General features: G+C 41.9%; 1 protein-coding gene across 1 annotated transcript in view; it reads left to right on the top strand.

Annotated features, from left to right (window-relative positions):
• The window catches only part of sdk1b (sidekick cell adhesion molecule 1b), a 286495-nt gene that overhangs the window by 134780 nt on the left and 125902 nt on the right, over nucleotides 1-25813 (top strand). Inside the window, 1 exon segment of the mRNA XM_034688533.1 lies at nucleotides 11863-11996. Within this exon segment, the coding sequence (XP_034544424.1) occupies nucleotides 11863-11996 (134 nt within the window).

Here is a 25813-nt window from a genome sequence, read left to right as displayed (position 1 = left end):
TCGTATTTGCGGCCACAGCTCCGCAAAAAGCCGAAACAAGCAATTTGGCTCTCTTTTTCTTTATACTTGACCTCATCCTCATTCATTCTCTGGCTCCCACTGCACACAAACTTTGTGACAAAGGCGAAAATGCTGACTTCCTCCATGTTTATGTTTGTGAAACAGCTGCATGTGACGAGATGTGATGTTGCGCATGCAGGGCAGTTCGGAGCCGCAAACAGTTCACACTGGAATCGGATACAGTGTCCCCGCCTGTCAATCAAGCCAGTCATGTCCTTAAATGGGCAAAACTCGTAATCTTAATATCTTCTGAGGTGTTGCGTTATAAAGAAATTCACCCCTGTTCAGTGTGTGCCTGTTAAAAGATCATCTTTTTGAATTGGTGGTCTGTAGCCAGCTTCAAGCGGAGCTGGATAAACTGCAGTTTATAACACTTGCACATGGGCTTCATATTTTGAGGTCGGAGGTTGCATCTTGAGCAGAACACACAAACTCAAATCTGGAGATTCATATAGAAACACTCTTACATGAAATAAAATAAAATAAAAACCTACCCTAGAGAAACCCAAGACCACCAGCTGCATCATAAGAGAGTCTACATCTGTTCTTTCCGATTTTCAGCAAATAAAGCCCACATTTGAATATTACACTCCTAAACTGTAATCATACAAGCTGCTTCACCACTTTTATGCCTGGCAAATTCTTTACATAAATCCCCCTATTAGAACTACCAGCTAACAAGGTCACTTTGGGGCTACTTGCCAGCCAAGTGGTAGCAATGCATGACACATAATCAAAACATTGGCAAGTGGTTTATTTCACCTCTACACGCTGAAATTTCAAAATAAAAGTGAAAAATGTCCATCCTGAGGTAGCGTACATCGGGTGTCACTTTGAAACTAAGTCTACTACGTGTAAAGCAAAGCCTGATTATTATTGGATTCTTTCTTTACCACTTCAAACCACGGAAACATGAACCTTCAACAACCGACATCCACTGTGTTCTTCTGTGAAGGTACCTCACCCCTGCCTCCAAGCATGCTCAGGTTTAGAATTTCAAGTTGTGAAGGAGAAATAAATCCCAGTGTCAGACACCCAGGTCTTTCTCTTCGGTTCAAAAGGTCATAAGAACCAGAATTAGATAACAAGGGCTTATTTTCAAGTGTGAAGATTACTGCCTCTCTGATCAGCTGCTCTCTTTAGGCTGAGCAGCTGGGAGGCACTCAGAGAAAGGTGTGTTTCTGTGGCAGAGAGAAAGACAGAGAGAGAGAGCGTGAGACGGGAAGACAGTGAAAGAAGTCGGCCCCAGTTGTGTGGTTAATTGGAAGCAGACATAATTAGTGCTAATTAGGATAATAGCCATTCGTCTAGAGATCCATCCACCTAATGGGACTACAACAGTCACTGAGCTACACACACACACACACACACACACACACACACACACACACACACACACACACACACACAGAGAGAGAGAGGTTACCATCAATCCAGCCTCCTTGTTAGAAAAATGTAGTCCTGTGTTGTAGATTTATTTCATGACCCACTATGACAGATATTATACTGTGAAAAGAAAATGTTTTTCTGTGCCAGTTTATGTGAATAACCGCCCTGTGTGCTTCTGTGTGTGTGCGTCTGTGTGTGTGTGTTAGGGGGGGTATGGAAGGAAGACAGGCAGATGTAAAGCAGAGGTAGAAAGGAAGTTAGTCATAGAGCCCCTGTAGCTGAACAAACAGAGGGGAGAGAGAAAAGTCTCCCTCCTCTGTTTACCCTGCACCCAGCTTCATCCCTCTCTCCTCTCCTCTCTTCCTGCCTCCACCTCACCCTTAGCCCCACGCTGCTTTGCTTTCCTGTACCGTTGCTTTTCCACACTTCTCCCTGCCTGTCCCTCGGGCCATGCCAGGGGACATTAAACAAATGCTGTCTGTCCAGCCGCCCTCTAACTCTTGCATATAAACACACACTCACACACCAATTACTTTCCAAGAGCAGGCTCACGGCTGCGTGTGCACATCTGTCATGACAGTGTGTGTGCAGGCATGGTTTTCCTTCGCCTCTGCCGGTGTGTGTGTGTGTGTGTGTGTGTGTGTGTTTTATGGAGGGCTTATTGGTAGTGGCAACTTTCCAAGCCACTGAACGTACCACAGAAAAGTCTCCCTTTCTGTGTCCATTTGACCGTTTGAAGGAACTGTAAGGTGATTGAGGAAGCCAGCCTGTGATTTAGGCACTGCATTAATTACAAGTCATGGAGCCGCAGAGTGTGTAGGGCGTGAGGTATGGAAATGTTTTCTGAGTCAGTGAAGGAGCTGTTAAAATCTCTCACAAACACATTAGCGTTCATTACTGTTGTAACCTCCACCATCTCTCTTTCTTCCTCTCTTTCTCCCTAGCTTTATTGGTCTTATGTGCAGTCACATGTGCAGGCTGTATATCACTGAGTAGGAAAACCAACAAGACTAACTATGTAGAGCTAAGTCAGAGAATAACTTTAGATTGGATTTTAAGTTATTTAGTAGTTAAAGGCAGAAATCGAAATACAATGTTGGCGTGAGAGTGTCACAGAGGCTGTTATAAGTACAACAGAACTTCCAGTGTGTGTTAATGTGCTGATACGCTATTACAAAATGTTTTCAGGAGAAGTATATCTCCACAGATTTTGACACAGAGTTTGCATTGATTTTTTGTGTGTGGTGAAAAACTCCCATGCATCCACACATGCCCAGACAAAGACATTTTGGAGCACGTCTTGATGGGAAGCACTAATCAATAGAACACCATAAGTTAAAGCTGCAGCCTCAGCATCAAGGACTGTAGCCTCTGCATGAGTTGCCTTCTCTACTGACTGACTTAAACTGGTTCCCCATATAGTTGTGTTTTAACCATAGACTGTATAAATAATGGACGTAGTATCCGTGACATCACCCGTCTGTTCTAAAGCCTTGTTTTGAAGCCAAGCATTGACGGGAACCATATTGGATTTGCTGAAGTCCACCAAACTGCTGTCGAGCTAATGTGAGGTAAAGAGACGGTTTGAGCCTCCTCGCCAACAGCTACAGTGTTTCCGCCTGTCAATCAAGTCAGCTGTGCCTCTCATAAGGGAAATCTCGTAATCTTAATAGCTTCAATATTGCAGCGTTATGAAAAAATTCACCCCCCTACAGTGTGTGCCAATCGAGAAATGAGCAATCCAGACTAAACTTGTATTTTGTACCAGGCTGTAAACATGTTTATTTCTGCTGTAAAGATCGTTTTTTTCAATTGGTGTGTATGTGGTTTCCGATGTCTCTGGAGCCAGCCTCAAGCGAACACCTGAGGAACTGCAGTTTTTAACAACTCCGCGAAAATTGAAGCCAATGCTTAAGTGTTAATAAACTGCAGTTCTTTGAGTGTCCACTTGAGGCTGGCTTCGGGAATACTGGAGACCACATACACAATAATTTAGAAAAGACGATCTTACAGTAGAAACAAACATGTTTACAGCCCGGTACAAAATTTTTTTTAGCTTCAATGGCTGATTTCTCTTTTGGGGGGCTGAATTTTTTCGTTACGCAACAGCTTTCCATAATGAGCGGCATGGCTGACTTGATTGACAGGCGGGAACACTGTAGCTGTTGGCTAGGAGGCTCAAAGCCCGCCTCTTTACCTCACACTAGCTTGACAGACGTTAGGTTGAGTTCAGCATTTCCAATATGGCACCCGCTGATGATTGGCTTCAAAACAGCACTCAGAAACAGATGGGTGACGTCACGGATACTACGTCCATTTATATACAGTCTATGGTTTTAACCCCTGGATCTTGATACATGTTGTATCAGAATATACTTGCTGACACAGCCACAGAGGAAGGGTTAAGTGTGTTGTTCTTATTTTTTGTCATATTTCCAACAAATGTCTTAAAATTCCTTTGAATCGGGACACAGAGCAACCACTGGTGCATGAGGCCTATAGCCAACAGGGTCAGCTCTACCTACGGAGATTTGCAGAGGCAGTATTTTTTTAGGTCATGCCAGGCACCTTGACTCTGATACACAAGGGAAGCCCTGGACTATGAGAAGTCCTTATGCTACAGCCTGCTGTTATATTTTAGATAACAGTGTGCTTCTGGCTTTGTTACAGCAAAAATGTCCTCTCCTGTTTCATTTTGACATGCCTCCCAAAGTCTACATCGCAGAGGTTTTTTTTTCAATTTGGCTTGGAACCTCTCGCGTGCGGAGAGCCTTGACCTAAGCCCCATCAAACACCTTTGGGAGGAATTGCGACAGTCTGCAAGCCAGGCTGTATCAACATCAATGCCTGACCTCACCGGTGCTTTTGTCACTGAATTTGAACAAATCCCTGCAGCCAGAAACCAAAATCTGGAGAAAAGCTTCCTGCAGTAGTGGAGGATTCTGTGGCTGCTCCTCAGTGGCCATGCCTTTGAAATATGATGTTCTGTTATCAAGGGCTGGAACTAGCTTATGCAGATTTGTGGTTTGTGAGAGCATGTTGACGACTGAAATCGCCCCTGGTTTAAGAAAACATCAGGTTACATTTTATGAACAAATACAAGCAGCAAAAGAGAAGCTGTGAGAGTCAGTACCTTGTTTCCAACCATGTGCTAAAAAAAGGTTGAAGTGGTTAAGTCATAAAAAGTGTTGCAAGTAATTTTTCATGTCCATCAACTTATTGTTTCAGTCATATGGAAAAAAGGTAATGCTATACTTTGATTTAGTGTCCATGTAAGCCAGGCCATGTATTGTATGGCCTGCAGGAGGCTGCGTGTGAGTCTGATTGTTTGGCGGAAAGTGCCCAGCGGGTGCCTTTAATAACAAGAATGTTTCCCTTTTATCATTTTAATGTAGTCCAAAATGTTTTGGCCTTGATTTAAATTGAGATAGACACAATCCAGTCCATCTAAATAGTTGATGCACATTTTTAATGCATCAGCAGTCTGCTCCATTATTCCTTCTATTTTGGTTCAGCTCCAACAGGCTTATTATAGAGATGTGATGGTGTTTTGTTTCCTCTCTGTTGTTGATTTCAAGACAAAAGAGAGGCAGACATTTTTATTTAAAGTGATTTATTCACAGCAAGTTTGGCTGAGGTACACTTTACTGGGTCCTACAGAAGGAATGCCAGTGACAGACCATGCTGTGGACTCTGTCATATAGTATCCTGCTGTGAAACAATAACAGTTCCAACATCATCTTATGCAGCAGGAGGCTCAGAATATTATAAAAGTCATAGTTTTCCCTGTTGAACCAAATGCATTTCAGGTATTTCAACACGTTTTGCATTACTGGCAGACTAAATAGAAAGAAAGTAGTCATGTTCTAGTCTGTAAGCCAGTTTTAATGCTACGTTTGGAAACATTACCGCTTCTGGAAACATTCACGACTTAAATTGACTCATCTGAGCTGTTCAGAAAGATCTGTCAACCGCAACAATTCAAAATTCAACAAACAGCAGGTTTAATCATCTCTTATGAATTATAGTGGTGGGGCTAACCTTTCAGTGTGTACCTGTGGCAGCGGAGGTAGTGTTCACAAACAACTTTAATTTGTTCACCTTACTGTCTTTCAGTTCTGTTAGTCACCTCTCCTGATCATGCACAAACACCACACCTACTATTTCCCTCTTTTCATACACACAGCAGCGTGTTCTGCCGTGTCCTGCCTGTAAAAGTCTGATCTTTGGACAGTATTCATCAGTAGTAAGTTTTACAAGAGAGCCAGATAACACAACTTGTGTTTTGATATGTTTCACTTGATGTTGTATTATCACAATAGTGGCACAAAGCTTTTCAAAGACACAAAGTTTTGCAAAAATCCAAAAGTAAGACATCTACATAATGACATCTACAGCAAGCAGCTGCACGTAACTTTTAAATAAGCAGTCTAAGATGATTCATATAACAAGAAACATGGCACTGCAATCAATGCATTAACAGAAGGGACGTTATGTCGGACCCCACTCTCTCTTTTTCTCAGATCATCTTTAGGGCATGTGTGAGGCGCTGTAGGTCGTCAGATACAAAGGGCGCAAAGTGACAAGAGATCATTAAGATTAAAAAATGTAGAAATGGTCTGTGAATACACTTGGATGGGCTGTCCAGGTATAATCTTTGTTTAGACTACGATATCTTGTAACAGCTGAGCAGGTGATTTGTGCGTTGATAGCTTGCGCTTGTACTGCGATAGAAGGACAAAATCTTCCTTCATTTTTTTTTACCCTGCTTTAAAAAGAAAAAGCTAATCTCTTGATTCTCACTCAGAACAAACCCGACTGTTTAAAGAATGACATAATAATGTGACCCAAGTTGAAATCTCTATTTGGCTGGTAGGCTTCTTTCTCACTTCTTTAGCATTCAAAATCTTCAACAAATGTTTTCTCAAAGATAATTTTTCTTGGCATTGCGTTTTGACTGAGCCAGAGGATTAAAGAATGTTCAGCTTATATACTGTAAAACAAATCTCCCACCGCAGGCTGTGTTAACAATAGCTCAATTTAAACTATGCATGGGGAAATCACTAAAGCAGTCACTGTCACGCTCCTGGCAGCAAAATGTCAAGAGCCACCGGCAGCGGTCCAGTTCTCAGTCTTAACTCACTTAGACTGTTTAATCCCATTACAAAAACAGATCTATCATATTTTCCAAACTATATAGAGCTGATGTAGGAAATTGGAAAGTTCTCATCATTGTCTTTTTTTTTTTTTTCTTCACTTCACTGCTCGGATCATACTTTTTTTCCCCCCTCACTATACACTGTTACTTTAAAAAATGTGGAAACCCTGTAACATCAAAGACTTGCAGCTTCTGCTTGAACCTAATTTACCCCAAAGCATCTCTGCAGCAACTGACTGTCAGGCATTACCATCAGCCAATAAGAGAGTGTGTCTTTAAATCAGTGGAAAATCCTTCTCTGGCAGCTTTGTGTTCACACTGAGTCACTCTGCATTCAAGCTCAACTTTCACAGAAATGCACTTCTTTATTGATGACTTGCATATTTATCCTCACAGAGTCCTATCACACTAAATAGAGAAGTTTGTATTGTTTGTTCCAGAGCTAAAAAAAAACAGCTCTGAATTAATTTCTGTTCAAGCAAAGGGTCTTTAAATCAATGAATTTACAAAGACAATCCACAGAAAGCAAACCCACTTTTATTCCGAGGGAGGGCTTGTTATGTCGATGCTTCAGAAGTATCTTCAGTGTTTCTTTTTCTTTTAATATCAGCCTCTTTACTTGCAGTGGTGAGGATTAAACACGAGCCAAGGAAAAGAAAACACCTATCAAAGCGCATATTGATGAATATGCTACACCAGCTTCCCACCTCATCTCTGCGCTTTAAACAATGCACCCTCTGCAGCCGAGTTTTATAGTTACCAATTACTGTGAAACAGAACACCACACCACAACTCATGCTGACAGGCAGTTATGAGAGCAGGATGCTTAAATATTTTGAATACCGATACCTGGTGTAAAGTTTTCTAATGATCTACAGGGTCTCAATGCAGCATTCAGCTGGTATGAACCTGCGTGCATCACCCATCAATCATCCAAACAGAGAGTCATGTGTCTACTGACTCTAAACACCAAAGCAAACATCCGGTTAAAGCAGCCTTAGGGAGCAGTGAATGCATCCAACTGTGTGAGTGCCTGTGTGAGAAGGTGTGTGTTATGTATGCAGTGTAATGTGTGGGTGTCTGGCAGCCACTTGATTTGGGGACGAAGCTGCCAAGAAAGCCTGCTGTCTGGACTCAGTTTACAGTGGAGGATCCCTCCTGTTGCACTGCCGTCGCACTCCTCCACACTCCTTCACCCGCGGCCTCTGTGTGTGTCAGACTCAGAGTGCTTTAAGACGGTGGCTCGCTGCCTATCGCAGATTTCGAGGGAGGGCAGACGGGGCCGAGGTGGGCTCTGTTGGCAGGAGAGGAAATCTCCAGACACATGCACAAACACTCTTACACGCACTTAAATATGAGAAAAAAAACACTCATTCATGCGCTGCATCGCTCACTCATCCTCTGGCCTGCGACATGTGTGTGCTAATTAGCTCCTGGCACACTTGTATGTGTGTAAGTGTGTGTTCGGCAGCCGGTCTTGCAGTGTGGACACCCGTGAGTGTTTATTAAATGAGTCTTGAGGCCAGACACTTAATGAAAGACCAATCTGGCTTGGTGATTTGGTTCAAAAGAGCCTGGGGGGAGAGAGGAGAGGGGGAGGTAAGACAGGACAGTCGTGAGGAGTGAGAGAGACGGATACAGTGATTGAGAAACAGCTTGAAGGAGGAAATGCAAAGAAAATTGGATGAAACCAGAAAGAGATGCACAGATTGCAATCTCAAAAAGAATGGAAAAATGGGCTTTGAGAGAGGCTGTTTTTGATTATTTGAAGGGGGATGAGTGATACGAGGAGTAAAGCAGAAGGAGAAGAGAACAGGATGATTACTGTATTTTAATTTTCCTCTCTTGCCTGCGGGGGATAAACTGTCCCTCAGACACAAACACACACACATGTAATCATGCAAAGTCCTGCACAGTTTAACAATCAAGTTTGCTTTTAATTAAAAACCAGTACAGTTTCGTTGAGTTAAATTAAATGTGGAACTAAAAGAGAACAGAAAGTTGCATGTCGGATTTATGTTATATTAAATCTCAGCCACACTGCTTTTCAGCCCAACTAAAGAGACATGCAAACACATCTCATATGCGCATCTATTGGAACCCAGAGGTTCTTTTTGACTGTACTGTAACTTTAGAATGAAGTTGCTTTACCACCCTCTGGCTTCTCAGAAACAAACAGGATCATTTATTATTTCTTGAAGGGAATCTCACACAAATCGAGCCCCTCTAATCTCTGTTGGCTGACTTCTAATTGGCAAATTTTATTTCTGTCTGTCTGTGTTCCTCTGCAATATGAAAGCTTCATTTGAAGACTTAATGTAAAAGCAAGCAGGAGACCTCGCAATCTGGTGCAAACGAGAGTCTGAAGTAAATCTATGTCATCACAAGTTATTTCACATGTAAAAAGAATCTTTAAAAGGAAAAGTTGAACGAGGGAAACAAACACTTTTAACTCAGCTACCGGTCAAAGTTAATATGCTATCTTAATTGCTTTTACTGCGTGGTCCCACCCTCCTGCTGAGCTCCTGCGACTCTGAATCTTAATAACTTTGCACCTCACAGACTCTTCCTTCCCTTCAAACATTATGGGCAAGTGCAGGCATGCCTTCACTGTCTATCAATCAGTATGTGTTGGGTAAAACAGATGTGATAAAGAGGGCTGGTCAGAGTGCTTAATGAGCTTAACAGCTATAAATTGCATTATAGACTGCTGTGAGGATGCAGAATCCATCTCCACTGGGGAAAAGGTGAAAGAGAGCATCAGAGAGGTTTGGTCAAAGCTTTTATTTCAGGCAGCTGAATGCGCACACACACACACACACACACACACACACACACACACACACACACACACGCACACGCACACACACATGCACACACGCAGAGCACAGACCTCACACAAATAGAGTGTCAGTGTTGGGGTTGAGGCTCGGGCTCTTGTGGATGTTCTCCTGGGAAATCACACTGAATAAAATTAGACCTGAGGAATTCTGTCTGTGTGTGTGAGCATGTGTGTTTATGTGTGTGTGTCAAACAGACCCATGTTCTCCTCCAGCCTCTCCTCGTAGTGCTCAATCAGTACTTCCTATCTTCGTTTATTACATATAAAGACAACTCTCTGAACCTGATCTCTGGATGAGCAGTAAAGGACTGTCGTGTTCTCACTTGCATCATCACAGCCATCAGCCTTGAGATTGCGCCGCTTGATCATGAAATCGATTGGGTTTAATTTGGTAGTGTACGCATGCAGATTGTGAAGGTGGGACTTCCAGCCAGCATGGGAAGTAGACAGCATATTAAATCAATAATATTATAATCTAACAGCAGGAGGAGGTTAATCTGCTTTGGTAAGCTGCAATTTCTTCTCCAGCTTTAAAATATGCTGCTCAAGGCAGTCAATCCTTTTATATATTTAAACCTGGATACACCACAGTCAACATTTGTGTTTAAAAGTTCACACCTGTAAAGTTTTCAGCACACATTATATAATATCAAATCAGCTCAAGTAGCTTCTGCTGTTTTTGCCTGAAGAATGGGCAAATAATATCCATGTCTCTTTATTTTGAGGATCTGCATCCGTCAATAAAGCTTGATTAAATTTGACAGGACGTCATTCTTTTGCAAAGTCACAACAGCCAAATAAAGAACAGCACTGCTGAGCGTCAACGGGCCTCCTCTGGGCGAGCGTCTTCAGTCTGAAAAGTTTTCTTTGAAAGCGACTGTGAAGAGTTCGAAGCTGGTAATGACACAGACTGAAATTATTATCGCTACGTTTGAATGGACTAGAATAGAAAACCAGATCATCAGCATAGAGATTGATTTCTTCTGTATAGTTATCTTTAGTGCCTGAAAGTGTTGCAATAAAGTGATTAACACCACGCTGCAGAAATAACCTCTTCTTTTTACATTGTACACGGCAAAGATTCATTCTGAGTGATGTGTTTGACCTTGTAAAGGATGAGATTTCATGTGAATAAAGGCTGCTCAGACAAGTGCAGAGATCAGCTACCTAAATAAATAAAAATCCACCAGAAGTTCTTCTCAGGAGCCTTATTGAAAACATGAAAAATGAAATGCAGTCAGCCAGGTTGCAAACTTTTAAGTGTATAATCATACAGAGCCTTCTTTAAGAAGTCTAAGACGCAGTATGTGTAAATAAAAAGTTGAAGGTAAATATCTGAAGTTAAGATTGTATTTCATTGCATGTATTTGAATGACCTGTTAATATGTATAATGATAGTGCAAGCACACCTGCCAAGTGCAACAAAAGCATCTTCCATTTTCAGCTGTAGAAAAAAAAAAAACTCAGGAAAAGCACCAACTTCTAACTTGTAGTGTTCAGAATCATGCATACTGCATCCCTTTCTTCTGTTATCTATATTTATGTAGCCTGAAAACAATTTTGCCTTGTCTGTTCACAGTCTGAACATAGTATGCAGTATGTGTGAAGGGGTGCTGCTGGGGCACAGGCACAGACAGACTTTATAAAAATAAAAGACTGTCATCTGACTTTAATAAGCTTTTTTCTCTCTTTGGTCATATTGATTTTATTTCAGCTCTTGGGTTAGAATACTGGATGATTTCTATTCACTGGCATGCCGAACACGCAAGTAGTATTACTAAAAAAAATCAACCTGTGCTTCCTGCCTGGCGGCGTCTGTTTCCAGACGCTCAAACTCAAACACATGAAAAATCGATTGCAAAGAATGTGTTTCTTCTGCTCCTCGACTCCCTCCTGCGATCCTCTCCCATTCCTGCAACATCTACTCCTGATATCGTGCTCCCCCGAAAAGCAACAGCAACACAAACTATGAGTTCTTGCTTCTTAACTTTGTCTGCTCATGTAAAAACAGCCTTAGATCCAGTGTGTGTGTGTGTGTGTGTGTGTGTGTGTGTGTGTGTGCGCTTGTGTATTCTGTATGCATTGATTGCTGCTCGTATGAAGGGAAATGAGAGAGGATCAGTGTAAAGAAGAAAGAACAAAACAAGAAGAATCCCCAAAAAAGAATGAAAGAGACGCAAAAAATGAGCCACATATCAATCTGAGACAGGAGGAGAGATTTATTTAAGCCCTTTGAATCCTCTTTCCCTTCTGATGATTGTTTTCACTGCTTTCTTCCCCTCAAACTGAATTCTAAACGATCCATCTACAGAACACTCTCCTCTTGTTGGAGTCTTAGTTTGAGGCGTGTCTGAGACGGAGTACCGCTCTTATTGTGTTTTCTAATCCCTTGCTGTGCGTTTGTCTCAAACAGAACAATCACCTTGGACAATCAGCTGGTCGTCCTGGCAGCCACAGCGGCGGATGCCGGGCGTTACCACGTGGAGGCGGTGAATGAGATGACGGGAGAGAATGTGACGAGTCCCTCCGTCTACCTGAGCATCTCAGGTAAAAATAAAAATGCTCCGTCTGCTTCTAAAAAAGGTTTGAGTGTGAGATGAGTCAGAATCAGCTGAGTCTACTTCCAATTTTACCCCGCAGTGTGTTTAGATCTCACAAACAGGCCGAGTTTTTATTCCATAATCGCATAAGATTGACAGTGGATTAGAAGAATTTCAGGCTCTTCAAGAGCTGCTGCCTGCTCATCATTAGATTTTATTTCACAGTTTTAAAGCTTTGAGGGCGGTTGATTGAGCCCTCTGTGTTGAACGAATGCGGTTTACTAAAATTAAAGAAAAACTCAAGCATTTAATTGAAGTCTGCCCTTTTTCTTGAGCTGAGGAGGCAGAAAGCAGTGTGATTGGCAGCCTAATTACTGTTGACAACCCGGAGATAAAACCTGAAAATGATGATGAGCAGCAGAGGATATGAAATGTGGATTAAATGTGTGTCTGACACATCAGAGAAACAGATGTAGCTGTCGAAACATTTCACTCATTATTATTTGTAAGCTGCTTGATCCAAACACTGGAGATCCTGACTCAGATCCATTAAGCTGAGAGGCTTGAATTATTGATATCACAAGAATGAAAGTTTAACTGGGTTAACAAGTGAAATTGATGTGACACAGCTTCATTGTTCCATGAGAAATGACTCATTACACAGAGGGCTGTTGAACCATAAAATGAAGCCAGGGTTTTACCAGTGCACTGCCCTCCCCTCCCCCTCCTCAGTCTACCTCCTGCTGCGCCCTGGCATCAGGGATCTTTTAGTATATTATTCAGGTGTTTTTGACTCCAGTCACAGTGGGGGTGGCTCAGTTGGAAACACAGATTTAATGGATAGATAGTTCTCAGCTGACTGTTTGGTAAACATGAAGGCACTTAGGGAAACAAGAAGTTCTGAGATCTTTATTTACCTCATCGTGTAAAGCAGGGGTTCTCAAACGTTTTGGGGCCAGGGACCCCTTACAGGTGAGAATATTTTCCAAGGACCCCCTCATAATTGTAACATAGATTAAGCACATATGCTTACTACCATTTGCACTCTTAGATGCCTTTGGAACGGTTTGCATTGTAAAACTAACCAATCTAAATACTTCAGACCTGTTCCATAGTGATAAACAGAAAACACTTCACCATCTGTGTTTTCTGGCAGATGTATTCCTCACTCTTTCGCTGGAAAAGTTTTTAGTTTTGTCCTTATATTCCGGGTGATCAGATGTCGCTTTAGCTTGGCTTCATAGCTTCGTTCGCTAGCACCTGAAGACACATGATGCATTTTGGTCTCCCATCACTGTTCTCAATAAAACCAAACTCTATATACCTGTCATCATATTGTCTAATTTAGCGAGCTTAGGCTTAGTATCACTTGGCGATGTGAACTGATTTAGAAATGGCTCCATGCTAGCGAGCTAGTAAGCAAAGCTAAGTAGTAGTAGGAACAGCTGTGACTGGACTGAAGTGTGAATGAGTGATACATGACAGATTGATGTGAGTGTCAGTAGTTTCTATTGGCCCAAAGCTAACTAGGGTGGGAGTAATTGGCGCAATATGCTGGTTTCATTGGCGCAAATGGTCCTCATCTGTATATATGCTGTTTTTAATGGCACAGTACAATTTTATAATTTATTAGAAATGTAATCATAATTATTTCACAAACTCCCACGCTATGGTTCGCAGACCCCCAGGGGTCCCAGGACCCCACTTTGAAAAAACCACTGGTGTAAAGTATGTGATCCTTTGCACTATCACCAGCTGGCAGGCTTTGGACCCTCCTGATGTGCTCTGTTGATAGGTGTCGCTTGGCTGCCAGGCCCCCTTAAAAAGATACTTGCTTCTAGGCCTAAAATGTCCTAGGGGATACCATAAATACTGTCAGTAGTGATCACATAGATAGGTTTTTAGAAGTTTGACCAAGTTCTTTTTGTCAGTTATGGGTGGAGAAAAGCACCCGCTTGAAAACTTGAGTTTTGTTTTGGCCTTTGGGCACGAAACGTACTGCAATAAATGAAAACTAAGAGCTTGTAAACATTTCTTTAGCTGTCACCAGACATTTGTCAGCAAAACCAGCAGATTTACGGCTGATTGTTTGGCTGAAAGTAAGAAGTAAGTCGAGGTTAATAATGGCAGTGAGAGAAACAAACATTTACTAGAGGAGAATTGTTACCTTTTGATCTACGGTGAGCGTTGTACCAGCCTGGAACCAGATCCAGAATAGGTCCAGCTGTTGAAGTACAACCATAGGTGTAATAACAGATTGAGCTTGAAATGCTGAAACAATTTGAGAAGAGGTGTGTAGCTCTGGTTCAGATTCTGCCTTTTATTAATTGTTTTTTACTAACTCTTGGTATTCTAATATAATTACAATCTATTTTTTTGTTGCCTGTTAATGAGAGTTTTCATTAGATAAATGATTCAGTCATGCATGTTCTGCATTAATGAAGCATTTCAGCAGTGAGTGAATAACATACTACCCTTTTATTTTGAAGTAAGAGGCTAAACTCTCTTTGAAAGTTTGTCAAACTTCTGCTATACCCTCCGTCTCCCTGCCTTTATCGCCTTATATATATCACTTTATCGCTGTATCCTTCTCTCCATATCGTTTCTCCTTGGAGGCCAGAGGATAGACTCTACTGTCTCACAGTCCTTCAGCTGAAGTGTTCACTGTGGTTAAATGAGAGGAGGAGGAGGAGGGGAGAGAGGGAGGGCGGGATGGAGGGAGCGCTCTGTCCCTTGTGGCTGTATAGACTTTTAATTAGATTCTCTTTACAGGGCTGTATCCTTTGGCATCCTTTGTCGCAAATGCACACACACTCGTGCACACACACACACACACACACACACACACACACACACACACACACACACACACACACACACACACACACACACACACACACCTACACACAATCACATACACCTACACACAATCACATAAATATCAGCATAGCACCTTGTTACTGCTGTCAGAGTGGAGGGCTCCCCTGGGTGCTTTTTAGGGATTGTGAGGGTATAGTTAGGTTTCACTGATCAGTCTTGGGCCATAAATGTCTGCTTGCACATATGTGTGTGTTTATAACTGTATATTTTCTACAATAAACATGTCTTGGGTAAATATCCTATTCTTTAAGGCAACATGTTTGTTTTGTTCATTTGTTACTGAGACCGGGCTGGAATAGAAGAAAGAGGAATGAAATAAACACCAAAGGACAAGACGAATGAGTCAAAAATTCCAAGAAAAACAAAGAATGAAGCACAGAGCAATCTGTGTTTCTCTCTGACTCAGTCCTCTAAATTAAACTTTTAACAGCCTGGTGTTGGAAACTAAAAAGATTACAGTGCTTTTGTTCCCACGAAGAATGTGCATGTCTAGTCGCCTGAACTATTATACATCACCCTTGCAACAGATAACTCATATTTCCATTATTGTCGGCCCCAAATGTCACATGTTGTATCAAAGCTGTAACACAGCCACCCACTACTAGCTGAGTCTGTAGCTCCGGTTAATAGATTCTGTCATAATGCTATAATGCTCTACTACCCAGATGTAAACAAGCACAGATGACGGATGGCTTCTCTTAGCGCGGCACGTTTTGTCAGTATTTGATCTAGAAGATGGTGATAAAGTTGTTTGTAGGCTGCGTCAGGCTAGACTGGCTATAACCATAGACATATTAAGAGTAGACACCGCATCGACCGCTACTGCCTATTGGCGCTGATGAGCCGTGGGGCCGCCATCTTGGTCCGGTCACCCGTTCCACTCAGCGTAATCTGTTTGGCAGGGGCAATTAAGTGTCAGCGCATTTAATCAATCATAACTCGCTGAATACTAAACAAATTTTCATGCAGGGTTTTTTTTTTAAGCAAACGTCATACATGTAGGTATGATACAGGACACATGGTTCGGTGTATTTTAGTATTCATAGTGGGCTTAACAGTAATGATATGTGATATATGTGATGTATGATAGGTATTTTGCCGCACAGTGCTCTGGCATCTTGAAGTCTCTGCTGCTTCAGTTTCCGTTTACAGGTAGGATAATTGGTAGGATGACCGGACCAAGATGGTGACCGTATTTCTTGCGCCCCAGCAGCCAGTGCGGCGTCTGCTCTTTATATGTCAATGGCTATAACCACTCGACCAGAGCAATGTTGAACCAGCACAGGCATGTGGACCGAGGCTGGTGGTGCTAGCTCTGCTGTTGTTAGCCACACTCTCAAACAATTTGACATTGTTTACCCACAGACTGCGATCCTGTGTTCAGCTTTGTTTGATACATTTTTATATTTTGACTTGAGTGTTTTCTTACCTTGAGACTAGTCAGTGAGTCAGAATACGTAACTTTGTTGAAACAGCTTGGAAATGAGTCGCTCTGAGACATCCCTGGCTTCAGTCTTATTTCTAAGGTGACATACACTATTGCAACCTGGCTTTTTCTTGCAATGTAGGCCTACATTTTATTCAGCCAGGGATTTTTAGGGAAACACACATTGACTGTTGGGTTCCAAGTGATAACAAAAAAATAGGAGAAAAATTCTCATCTTAAGTACAAAGGTCCTCCTCCCAGCCTTGGGTCACAAAACTGAGCAGAGAGTGGTGGCCATTTTCCTGCAGCTTCTTTTAAAGCCGGTCACCTGCTCAGTGGAACCTTCCCTCAGGTGAGGAATCAAGTAGAATGTGCACCTTCCTCTTGACACAGCATGCAGCATTAACAAAGACTCAATGTGGCATTAGGCCCCATAACATATACAAACAATTGAATATTGTTTTTTTTTTTGACAGTATTGGCTTCACAAAAGTACTCTCTCTAACTACAGCTGCATGTAATCCATAGTACATCTCACACACTGAGGAGCACATTGGGCTTATTAAAAAAAGGGACCAGCCAAGGTTTGCTGGCAGGAAATTTGAAGAATGAAAAAATCAATTTAATGCAAATGAGATTAAATTGAAGTAATGAGCAGTTCACCAGGTTAACTGACACGAGAACATGTGACTGGACTCATAAAAATTGTATTTTTAATCATCTGTACCTCCTTTTCATTGTTGTTTCTCTTCTCTCTCCTTCCATTGTGCCTCAATTTCCTGTCTTCTCTCTTCTCACTTTTCCATTCCATTAAGCAGCACGCACAGGATCTGAAGACAGGTGCTCATCGCTGTCAGTAAAATGTCCTTATTCCAAATTATTTTCTTTTAAGAATTTCTCAAAATACATGAGATATTTTTTCAGTTCTCCCCTTTCTTACTTTGATTTGAGCATTGGGCTAGCAGTGACAGGAGAAAAAAGGGTTGTAAGAGAAAGAGAGGGGAAAGAAGTGAGTTGTTAATGAAGTGAGTCGTTAGTAAAGTGAGTCATAAATGGATATAACCAACTATCTGTTAATGTTTGGACTGCTGGTGGAGGAGCTTTTACCCTGTCACACACCTACGCAGAAACAAGCTTTTACCAGATACAATTGTAAGGCCTGCTTGTCTCTGTGCTGCTCTGAATGTCTTGTCTCTTGGCTTCATCCCTGGTGGCTGTAAGAGCCGAGGACAGCCAGCTGCATGACCTGCCCACTTGACAGATCAATTATCTGCACGTCCCTGACCACTATCCTGTAAATGTGGGCGAAACGGCTTCAAATAAAAAGCACTTACTGTCGTCCATGGTCAAGCTAGAACAGCCACAATTGATAGCAGCTCAACAGCTCGGTGAGAGGTCACACACACTGTAATCACAGGAAGTACAGACCGCCTCTTAAATAAACAGCTCCTCCAGATTTATATCACTTCAGATAACATAAAGTGTTACACATGACATTTCTGAGTAAGTTATGATGGCAGACTAAACATGATGGTATGACAGATGTTTGATTTTAAATTTTCATGTCAGAAAATGTACCACAAGGTGCCAAAATATCACATAAACAAAGCAAAGTATATCAACAGGGAAGGGAAGGTCAGATTTAATGTGCAGGTCTGGTCAATTAGTTATATTTTACACATTTAACTCAGTGTGTGTGTGAACCTGTGTGTGTAGTAAGAAAGACAGTTCTAATGGCCTCAGGGTGTATCTTTCAGTGACATGAGATGATGATCCCAGGAACTCCAATTAATTTAGCTCCATGCATACCTGCTATCATCTCCATACACAGACACACACACACGCATACACACATACACCCCCTCCTGTCAATCATATCAGCAGTGAGTCTCCCTGTTGCCCAGAAGAGTGTGTGCATGTCTGTGCGCTCTTCCTCAGTTCACAGTGGCAGAAGTCTTTGTGGATTTGAACATCAGACCATTAGAGCAGCAAAGTTTCCCCAAAGAGAACACTCACTGCAGGTAGTCTCACACCCACACACACACGTGAACACATGGGACAGGATGCAGACATGCAAATGTGCACATGCAAAATAACACAACAAACTCTCTGGGTATCCGGGCATCAATAAAGACGCACACTGTACTGATTAAATAAAAGACAAGTCTCCACAACTCGAGACAAAGACGCCGCGGTCCCTCGTGCATGGACCTCATCTATTTAACAACAGGAGAGAGGAGATGAGACGAGAGGCAAGGTCATTCAGGGTAAACAGGAGAGGAGAACAGAAGGCACCGTGGAGAGAGAGAGAGAGGGTAGGATGGATATACGCTGGTATAATTGCTGTAGCAATTAAAATGCAATCTGAGCTCTGGGCTCAATAGTTGATCAGCTGCCTTTATCTCTTCTATACAGAAGACTGTAATGTAACGCGTGTTAATGATTGCTGATCTGCAAAAATAGCCCAGGATATTACAGCATACATAGGAGTACTGCTGATCAAGTGCCCCCCGTTGAAAAGAGCGCTGCAGCTGTTCAGCTTTTTCATCTTATAATGTCGAGAAACTAGACTTTTTTTTCTTCTTCTTTTTATTAAGATAGATGCAGCAGATATAAAACATGCAGGGGCTAAGATGTCCTCACTTCATGTGACAGAGATCCTTTAAGTTTCTGTTACTAAGCTTCAGAACCGACAAAGCACTAGTTGCATGGCATGTTATATATACTGTACAGCAGCACAGTAATCACATATTTGCGCTGTTAGAGTATTTGACATCATTAATACTATAATGAAGCAGACAGTTATGCTGTTAATCATGTGCGTGTTTCCTGCAGGTAATTCAGAGTTTGTCTCCGTTTCATTGGCTGCACCACCTACAAGAAAATAATTGATGTGAATTAATATAACTCAGAACCACTACTCTGTGGTTTAATTAATGTTTTTAATTATGCATAATGAATGCTGAGACTCAGCATGTGGTAAAATTGTTGAATGTGAATGTGCTAAATACTTAGCTGTACCTGTCTTCACTCTCAGGGTGTGCTAGAAGTGTTTCCCTGGAGAAACAAACAACTACTTTGTTGTTTGGGAAGGGTCTATCATGTAGATTTGTATAGGTGATGCTAGCTATGTTGTATATTTGATTTGAAGCAAATATTATTATTTTTGAACAGTTTATTCTTTTATTTTTGTTTATTTTATGCCTTTATTTTGAGGATAGGGAAGCGAAAAGCAGAAAACTGGGAGAGAGAAAGTGGGAAATAATGCGTTGAAGGGCCACAGATTGGATTCAAACCTGGGCCTCCTGCTTAGAGCGCTATAGTCCCTGTACATGGGGTGCACAGCCTAACCACCAAGCCAAACCGGCACCCCTGTTTTAGGATTTAATTGTGCAGATTACATACCTCACCTTTACAGCACCCCTGCATGTAGTAGCATCCCAGTGGGAGAACTATAAAAGGTAACACTTTTGGCTCGTTTCCACCAAGCGGTCTGGTATGGATCAGTACAGTTTGGAACGGGTCAAATCGGTAACGTCTGATCCTGTTTGCGTTTCCACAGTCAACCTAGCCCTACTTGATGGGCGGCGTGTAAGCTGGATGCCGATAGCCGCGTCAGCTACGTAATAGCGTGACGTCATGGCAGCGCAACACAGTTTACCCCGCTAATAAATGCAACGAAAGAAGAAAAGCGCGAGGAAAGTCTGCACCCCCACGGTCAACCATGGAACGCTGTTTCTTGATGCCATTTTCCAAACAAAAAAAGTTATCTTCCCGAAGTCCACTGGAGATTTAAACATGGCAGGGTTATGTGTTGTTCTTTATTACTGCTGTTGCACAGGAAGTGGCGATTCTTTCGACCAATGAACAGACAGCAGTGTTTTTAGCTCCACCTTCGGGGGTCAGATCGGTATGTCTGGCACCCAAACAGAAGGGTACCAAAAAGTGGGACAATATGGTAATTTGGGGACCTGTCCCGGTTTTAGTCAATGGAAACGCCACAAAATGCGTGCCGTACTGAGACGAACTGAACTGAACTGCTTGGTGGAAACGGGGCTTTTGTTTAATTGTGGGACTTGTAGGCTTTCAGTGACTGCTGCCATCCATGCAAGGTTGGTTGTTATTTCCACATGAAAATTAAGTCTTTGGTCTGCATCCTCTCCTGCCTCTGCCACTGTATAGTCTTAACCATTCCAGTCAGTCTTCCACTTTAAGACCTCAAACCACGGTGAATGCATTGTTTCTTCTTGTTCCCTTGTACAGACTCTCATCCTTCAGGTTACACACTCAGGCATTCTCTTGTAACTTTGTTGTCTCCGATTTCAATTGGAGATGAACTTGGTGACATCACATAAGCTATTTTCAGTCTGAAGCTTCTGCTGCTTGTTTTACAACTGTTTTTTTAAAACAGTGTCTCCAATAACTGATCTAAATGAGTCATATCTCTGGAGCTCCACAGACTTACCTCTTTAATAAGTGCATGGCAGAAATTAGTGCGAGCTTGCAGCAACAAAGTTTGCAGAAATAAGTTCTGTTGAACACCGAAAGTTGGTAGAAAGTGGTTTGAAATGTTGCAGCCGGTCTTTGAAGCTTTAGACTTCTGCACGGTAATGAATGAAGTTATAAATTTGATTCTGCTCTGTAAGAACAGAGACAGTCAGAAGGCAGCGGTGTGTACAGAGAGGAAGCTGAAAAGAGCTCTGATATAAAGAGCTCCACTCACAGAGCAGAGAGGATGAGACGTGCTGACACAGAAGAGAGTGATACAAAGAGAGCAGAGGGCCGTCTGACTGTAAAATAACAGTAAATCCTTTCATAACCTTAATCACTGTATTTGTGCATTGTAAAGGGAGTGGGAGTCTGACTTTGATTACATCTGCTTGTTGATTGGGGAGAGTCAGTCTGAGTTTGATTACGCTCCTGTTGTAGACTCCCCTGGTGTCTGCCGTTTTACATCACTCCTATTCTCAGGTTTATCCTCCTTTCCCCCCCTCCGCCTCTATTAAACAATGCCTGTCGACCTGCGGCCCTGAGAAGTGATGGAGTGGTCGTTTTCAGGAGCTGAAGAGTAGATTTCTGTAGTATCTGACTCAGCTGACCTCAGGACAACCCCAACACTTTAACACACAAGACTTGACGTGCTCACTGAAAGAAGACTTCACACGAAAATGAATGCTTTGCTTGGAAAAAACAACCGTGTTCCAGCTTCTTTAAAGAAGGTTTTTTTAGTTTGAAGTATTAAATTAACACTGAAACCTGTCAGCGTGTGAGCTGGCTGATTACATGTGTGTGTGTTTTATGCACGCCTCTGTGTCCCTGTCATTTGTTCCTTTCCCTAATCTTCCCTCCCCTCCAGATGTTTCCTTTCCACATCACCGGCTCTTAAATGAGAGCCTGCCCATATATGTGTGTTTGTGTGTGTGAGTATTTTCTAAACATCCTCGTTCCTGTGTGTTTTTGCTCCAGGTCCCATCCCAGTTGTTCTGTGGCGCGTCTAATTGGAGGCATTTTAGTGTCCCAGGAGAGCTTTAGTTTGCCATTGTGTGTCTGTGGGGTGGAACCTGTGTGGTGTGTGTGTGTATTCGCACATATTTGTGTGTGTCAGAGCGTTAAACACATACCAGCCCTCTGTTTAAAGCCTTTATCACAGGATCAGAGAACCTCTGGTAGTAGTCAGGCTGTTTCCGGGGCTGCAGCACTCATCTTGTGCTTGAGGTCTCTTTGCATTTTGCTGCATCATGCCTCGGCTGGCTTCAAGGAGCTCCATAGAAACGTCTCTAACCAACATGGCAACATAATGATCTGTGCCACAATCTGCCTCGGTGTGCTGAGCCTGGGTAGACAATCTGCTGCCTCCACTGTGAGTTGGGGAATATGTCTCAGGAGGTTTTAGTCAAACCAGGCAGAGAAGAACACCGGCAGACATGTGCAGTAATGATTCTTTATCAGAGTTTTTGTCTGGTGACCCTGTGAAAGGAAAGCAGGGCCAAATTGGATGCCCGTACTACCCTCCTGATACAAACACAGGTGTACGCACTGAACAGTGACACTAAATCTTTTCCCTCCCACTCAGCCTCTCAAATGACTGCTCTTAATTAATTACCGGCAAAATGTGTGTCGGTGTTTCGGAAGCAGCTGCCAATATATTTAATTTAACAGCGAGATAAAAATGGCTCCGAGATTTCACAGTTTCAGTCAAATGTTGTTAAACTTTTCTTCCTTGAGCAAGCAGGGCCTGGCCTGTAGGATGGTTTTAATGAGTGCTAAATGATGTCATGCAACAGCATCTCTATAACCCCCCCAAAAAGGTGGATGTTCGTTTAGGCTTGTGATGAGAAGTTGCTGAATAAAATAGACTACACTCATATAAACACATCAAGGAGAGCAGGGGTCTTAACTAATGACATGCAGGCCACTCTGTGAACTTTTTGGTGATGACTCCATTCGCACTTGTTGGTGACAGACACTGAAGCTGATTGATTATTTCACACAGAGCAGAGAGTCGTTCAGTGATCTGTGTTTTATTCCTCAGTGCTGAAAAACTTGAAACCACACACGTTTTGACTCTGTGATACTCTTTTTTTGTTTGTTATTGATTGTTAGATAATCTACAGAGAAAGAATTCCTGCAAATGTCTGAATTGTTGTTCTCTGAAATATACCAAGGACTACAGAGTTCAAGTTTTCACACTGTGGGGTTGAGAGGACGGATGTTCCCTTTTTGTCATATCTTTGTTTCATCTTTCTTTTTTAAGATTATCTTTCAGCTTTTTGTCAGCTGAAGAGAGACAAAAAAATATATGGGTGCATAGAGTGAGGCATAAAACGCAGCAAGTCATCACAGGAGTGGGAATTGAACCTCCAACTGGTACAAGTAGGACTGTTGCCTCCGTACATGGGGCGCCTGCCCTTCTGACTGAACTAAAACAGCACCCTTTGCAGTATCTTTATAGACTTCTTTTTATAGAATCTGTATGAAATGTTATAATGTGTACACACAGAACTTGACTGGTATCTGAAGGGTTCTAGTTTCTATTTGTATGAATGTGTATGTATGAAAAACCGTCTGTATGGAGAGCAAAAGCAAGTGGAACACAATCCACTGTAACGACATCCTGCCAGTGATCTCACAATTTATTGTTCAGACATCTGAATGCAAGGGCAGCTGGTAATAAAATTAACTTGACAAATTTGCTTGAGGCTATGTCACAGGAACAAATTTTAGATTTCCCTACTTATTTGAAAGCGTCTGAAAGTGCATCAGAAACAAACCTGTATTCAACCAACAGGCTAAAAGATCTGTTTTTAACTCATGAAGACAGACTTGAGAAAACTTGCATTTTTACTTCTCACACATCTGCATAATGATGATCTTTCTGCAAGACCCTCACAAGAAGATAGGCTCATACTGCCTCTGTGTATCTTATTATTTACAGTGAAACTGAGACTAAGCACAAACAGACAAATGGGCGCTTCTTCAAAGGATGTAATAAACCAAGGAATGACAGAGTTCTTTCTACAGGGACACATTACCTTTGCTTGTGATCTGGACACAGCTTCTTCTTAAGTTGCCGATTAGATTGTGAACAATGCAACTCAGAGAAAACAAAGTCTTTTCTAGAAGTTGTTTAATGCTAGCCACTGGCAACAAAGGAAATACTCAGAAGAAGGCTATGGTTCCCAAAGGCACTGATCATTGTCAGACAATAGCTGATGGGTTCTGAGATCGTATCTTTGTAAATTCAGTATATATTTTTTTAAATATAGGCTGAAGATTTAAGGATTATTGTTGCATTCTGAAAGTTGATTTAAAAAAACATTACTCCTGGTATCTCGTCTACAACTTTGGACTCTAAAGAAAAGTTTTAATGGCAGCTTATTCTCCATCCTGTTATTTCCAATGCTTTCAGCGCCAGCTTTTTGCAGAATACAATTTAATCAGATTCTTCTGAAATCAGTTTAGAGACTAGATAAAACACCACATGGATTTCAGACGCTGCAGTGTTTTCAGGCTTACTTAACCGGTAAGTTTCACATTTTGCACACCAGCTCCTATTTTTGACCATCTGTGATTGCTCTCAAGTATCACATGGCTAGTTTTGCTGTTGTGGTTGTGTAATGAACTGAAACAACTGAAGTTAAGCTGTTCCTTCAGTTGAAGCTGAACTTAAAGGGATTAAAAGCTTATAATCCATCAGTCATTTTCTTCAACATTAGATATATTAAAGCAAGTAGACTATTTTTTGGGCCATTTGAATGCAGACGAAGTTCACAGGCAACCATAAGAATTTGCTTGCTAATGATGGCAAATATTAGCAAAGAGCTGAAATAGAGTTTTAGCACTGCTGTACCTAGAAATTCTTTATTAGGGTCGTGTAGAAGTCAAATAATTATTCATACGACGAGAAGAAACTGTGGTCCAGCCAGAGATGATCCTTTTAAAGAACAGGTTGAATAAAAGGCTTTTATTGAATCTATCCACTAACAAGTTATGCAGATAAGCATCCAGAAGGTCACTTGGCAGAGTGCCTCATGCATTTAATTGTATGTTAGCCTTGAAGAATATATTTTTCAGAGTTGTTTTTTTTTCTTCTGCAGCCTTGTGCCTCTGAGGTTGAGAAATATCTGACCTTGTGAAGACACATCAGCACTGCAATTATCCTTTTGTATCTAGAGTCTGAACTTTGAAGTCTACAGATGTGGAACCGACACACGCACACATACACGTTCTCACCAGATCATACAAATGGGTACTAATACTCAGCGGTTTTCATAAAGAGGCTTGGCTAATGAATCATTGCTTTGATTAATTCCTGCTACAACTGGTTGTGTCTGCAATGATTATATTCAATATTTCAGTTGCGGAGAGATCAGACGTCTCTCTGTTGATCCCAGTCTCCCCTCTCTCTCTCTCTGTGGTTCCTCCATCTCTCCCTCTCTTGTCTGTCTCTCTCAGTCCCTGCTCTCTTTCTTGTTCGGTGTAATGAGGCTCCTCAGTGCTTCTATAATTAAAACCCCAGTGTGCAGACAGAGAGACGGAGTGACGGGAGGATGGACAGGAAACTGACTCATGGACTGTGTCAGTATGACAAGCCTAACTGTGTGTGCCTATGTGTGCATACTCTGCTTGTTCCACCTAGTTATGGACATAATTGTGAACATGTTTTACAGCATGATGAAATAAATGAAGATGGATACCCGTGCACTCCGCTTTGTCAGGGTATTTTCCAGACGTGCGCCCACCGTAAACAGTCTTCAGATCCTCTCTCATTCATGAGTGAAATAGTCAATAGACAACAAAGAAGGCAACAAAAGGAAGGCCAGTCAAAGAGATGTCCAGTGGGGGAGAAAACCGAAAAAGAATCACAGACGCTGGATTGCAACAAGTTTTTAAGAATCGATAAACAAGCAGCGGCAGAGGAGTAGAAGAGGCCAGAGAAGAGGAGCATGAAGAAACTCAGAAAGTTTTAGTGTGACTCAGATTTCTGTCAGCGTTATATACAGCACCACCCCACCTGT

This window comes from Notolabrus celidotus, chromosome 7 (genome assembly GCF_009762535.1).
Source record: "Notolabrus celidotus isolate fNotCel1 chromosome 7, fNotCel1.pri, whole genome shotgun sequence".
Lineage (NCBI taxonomy): Eukaryota > Metazoa > Chordata > Actinopteri > Labriformes > Labridae > Notolabrus > Notolabrus celidotus.
This window is presented reverse-complemented; position numbering and strand designations above follow the sequence as displayed.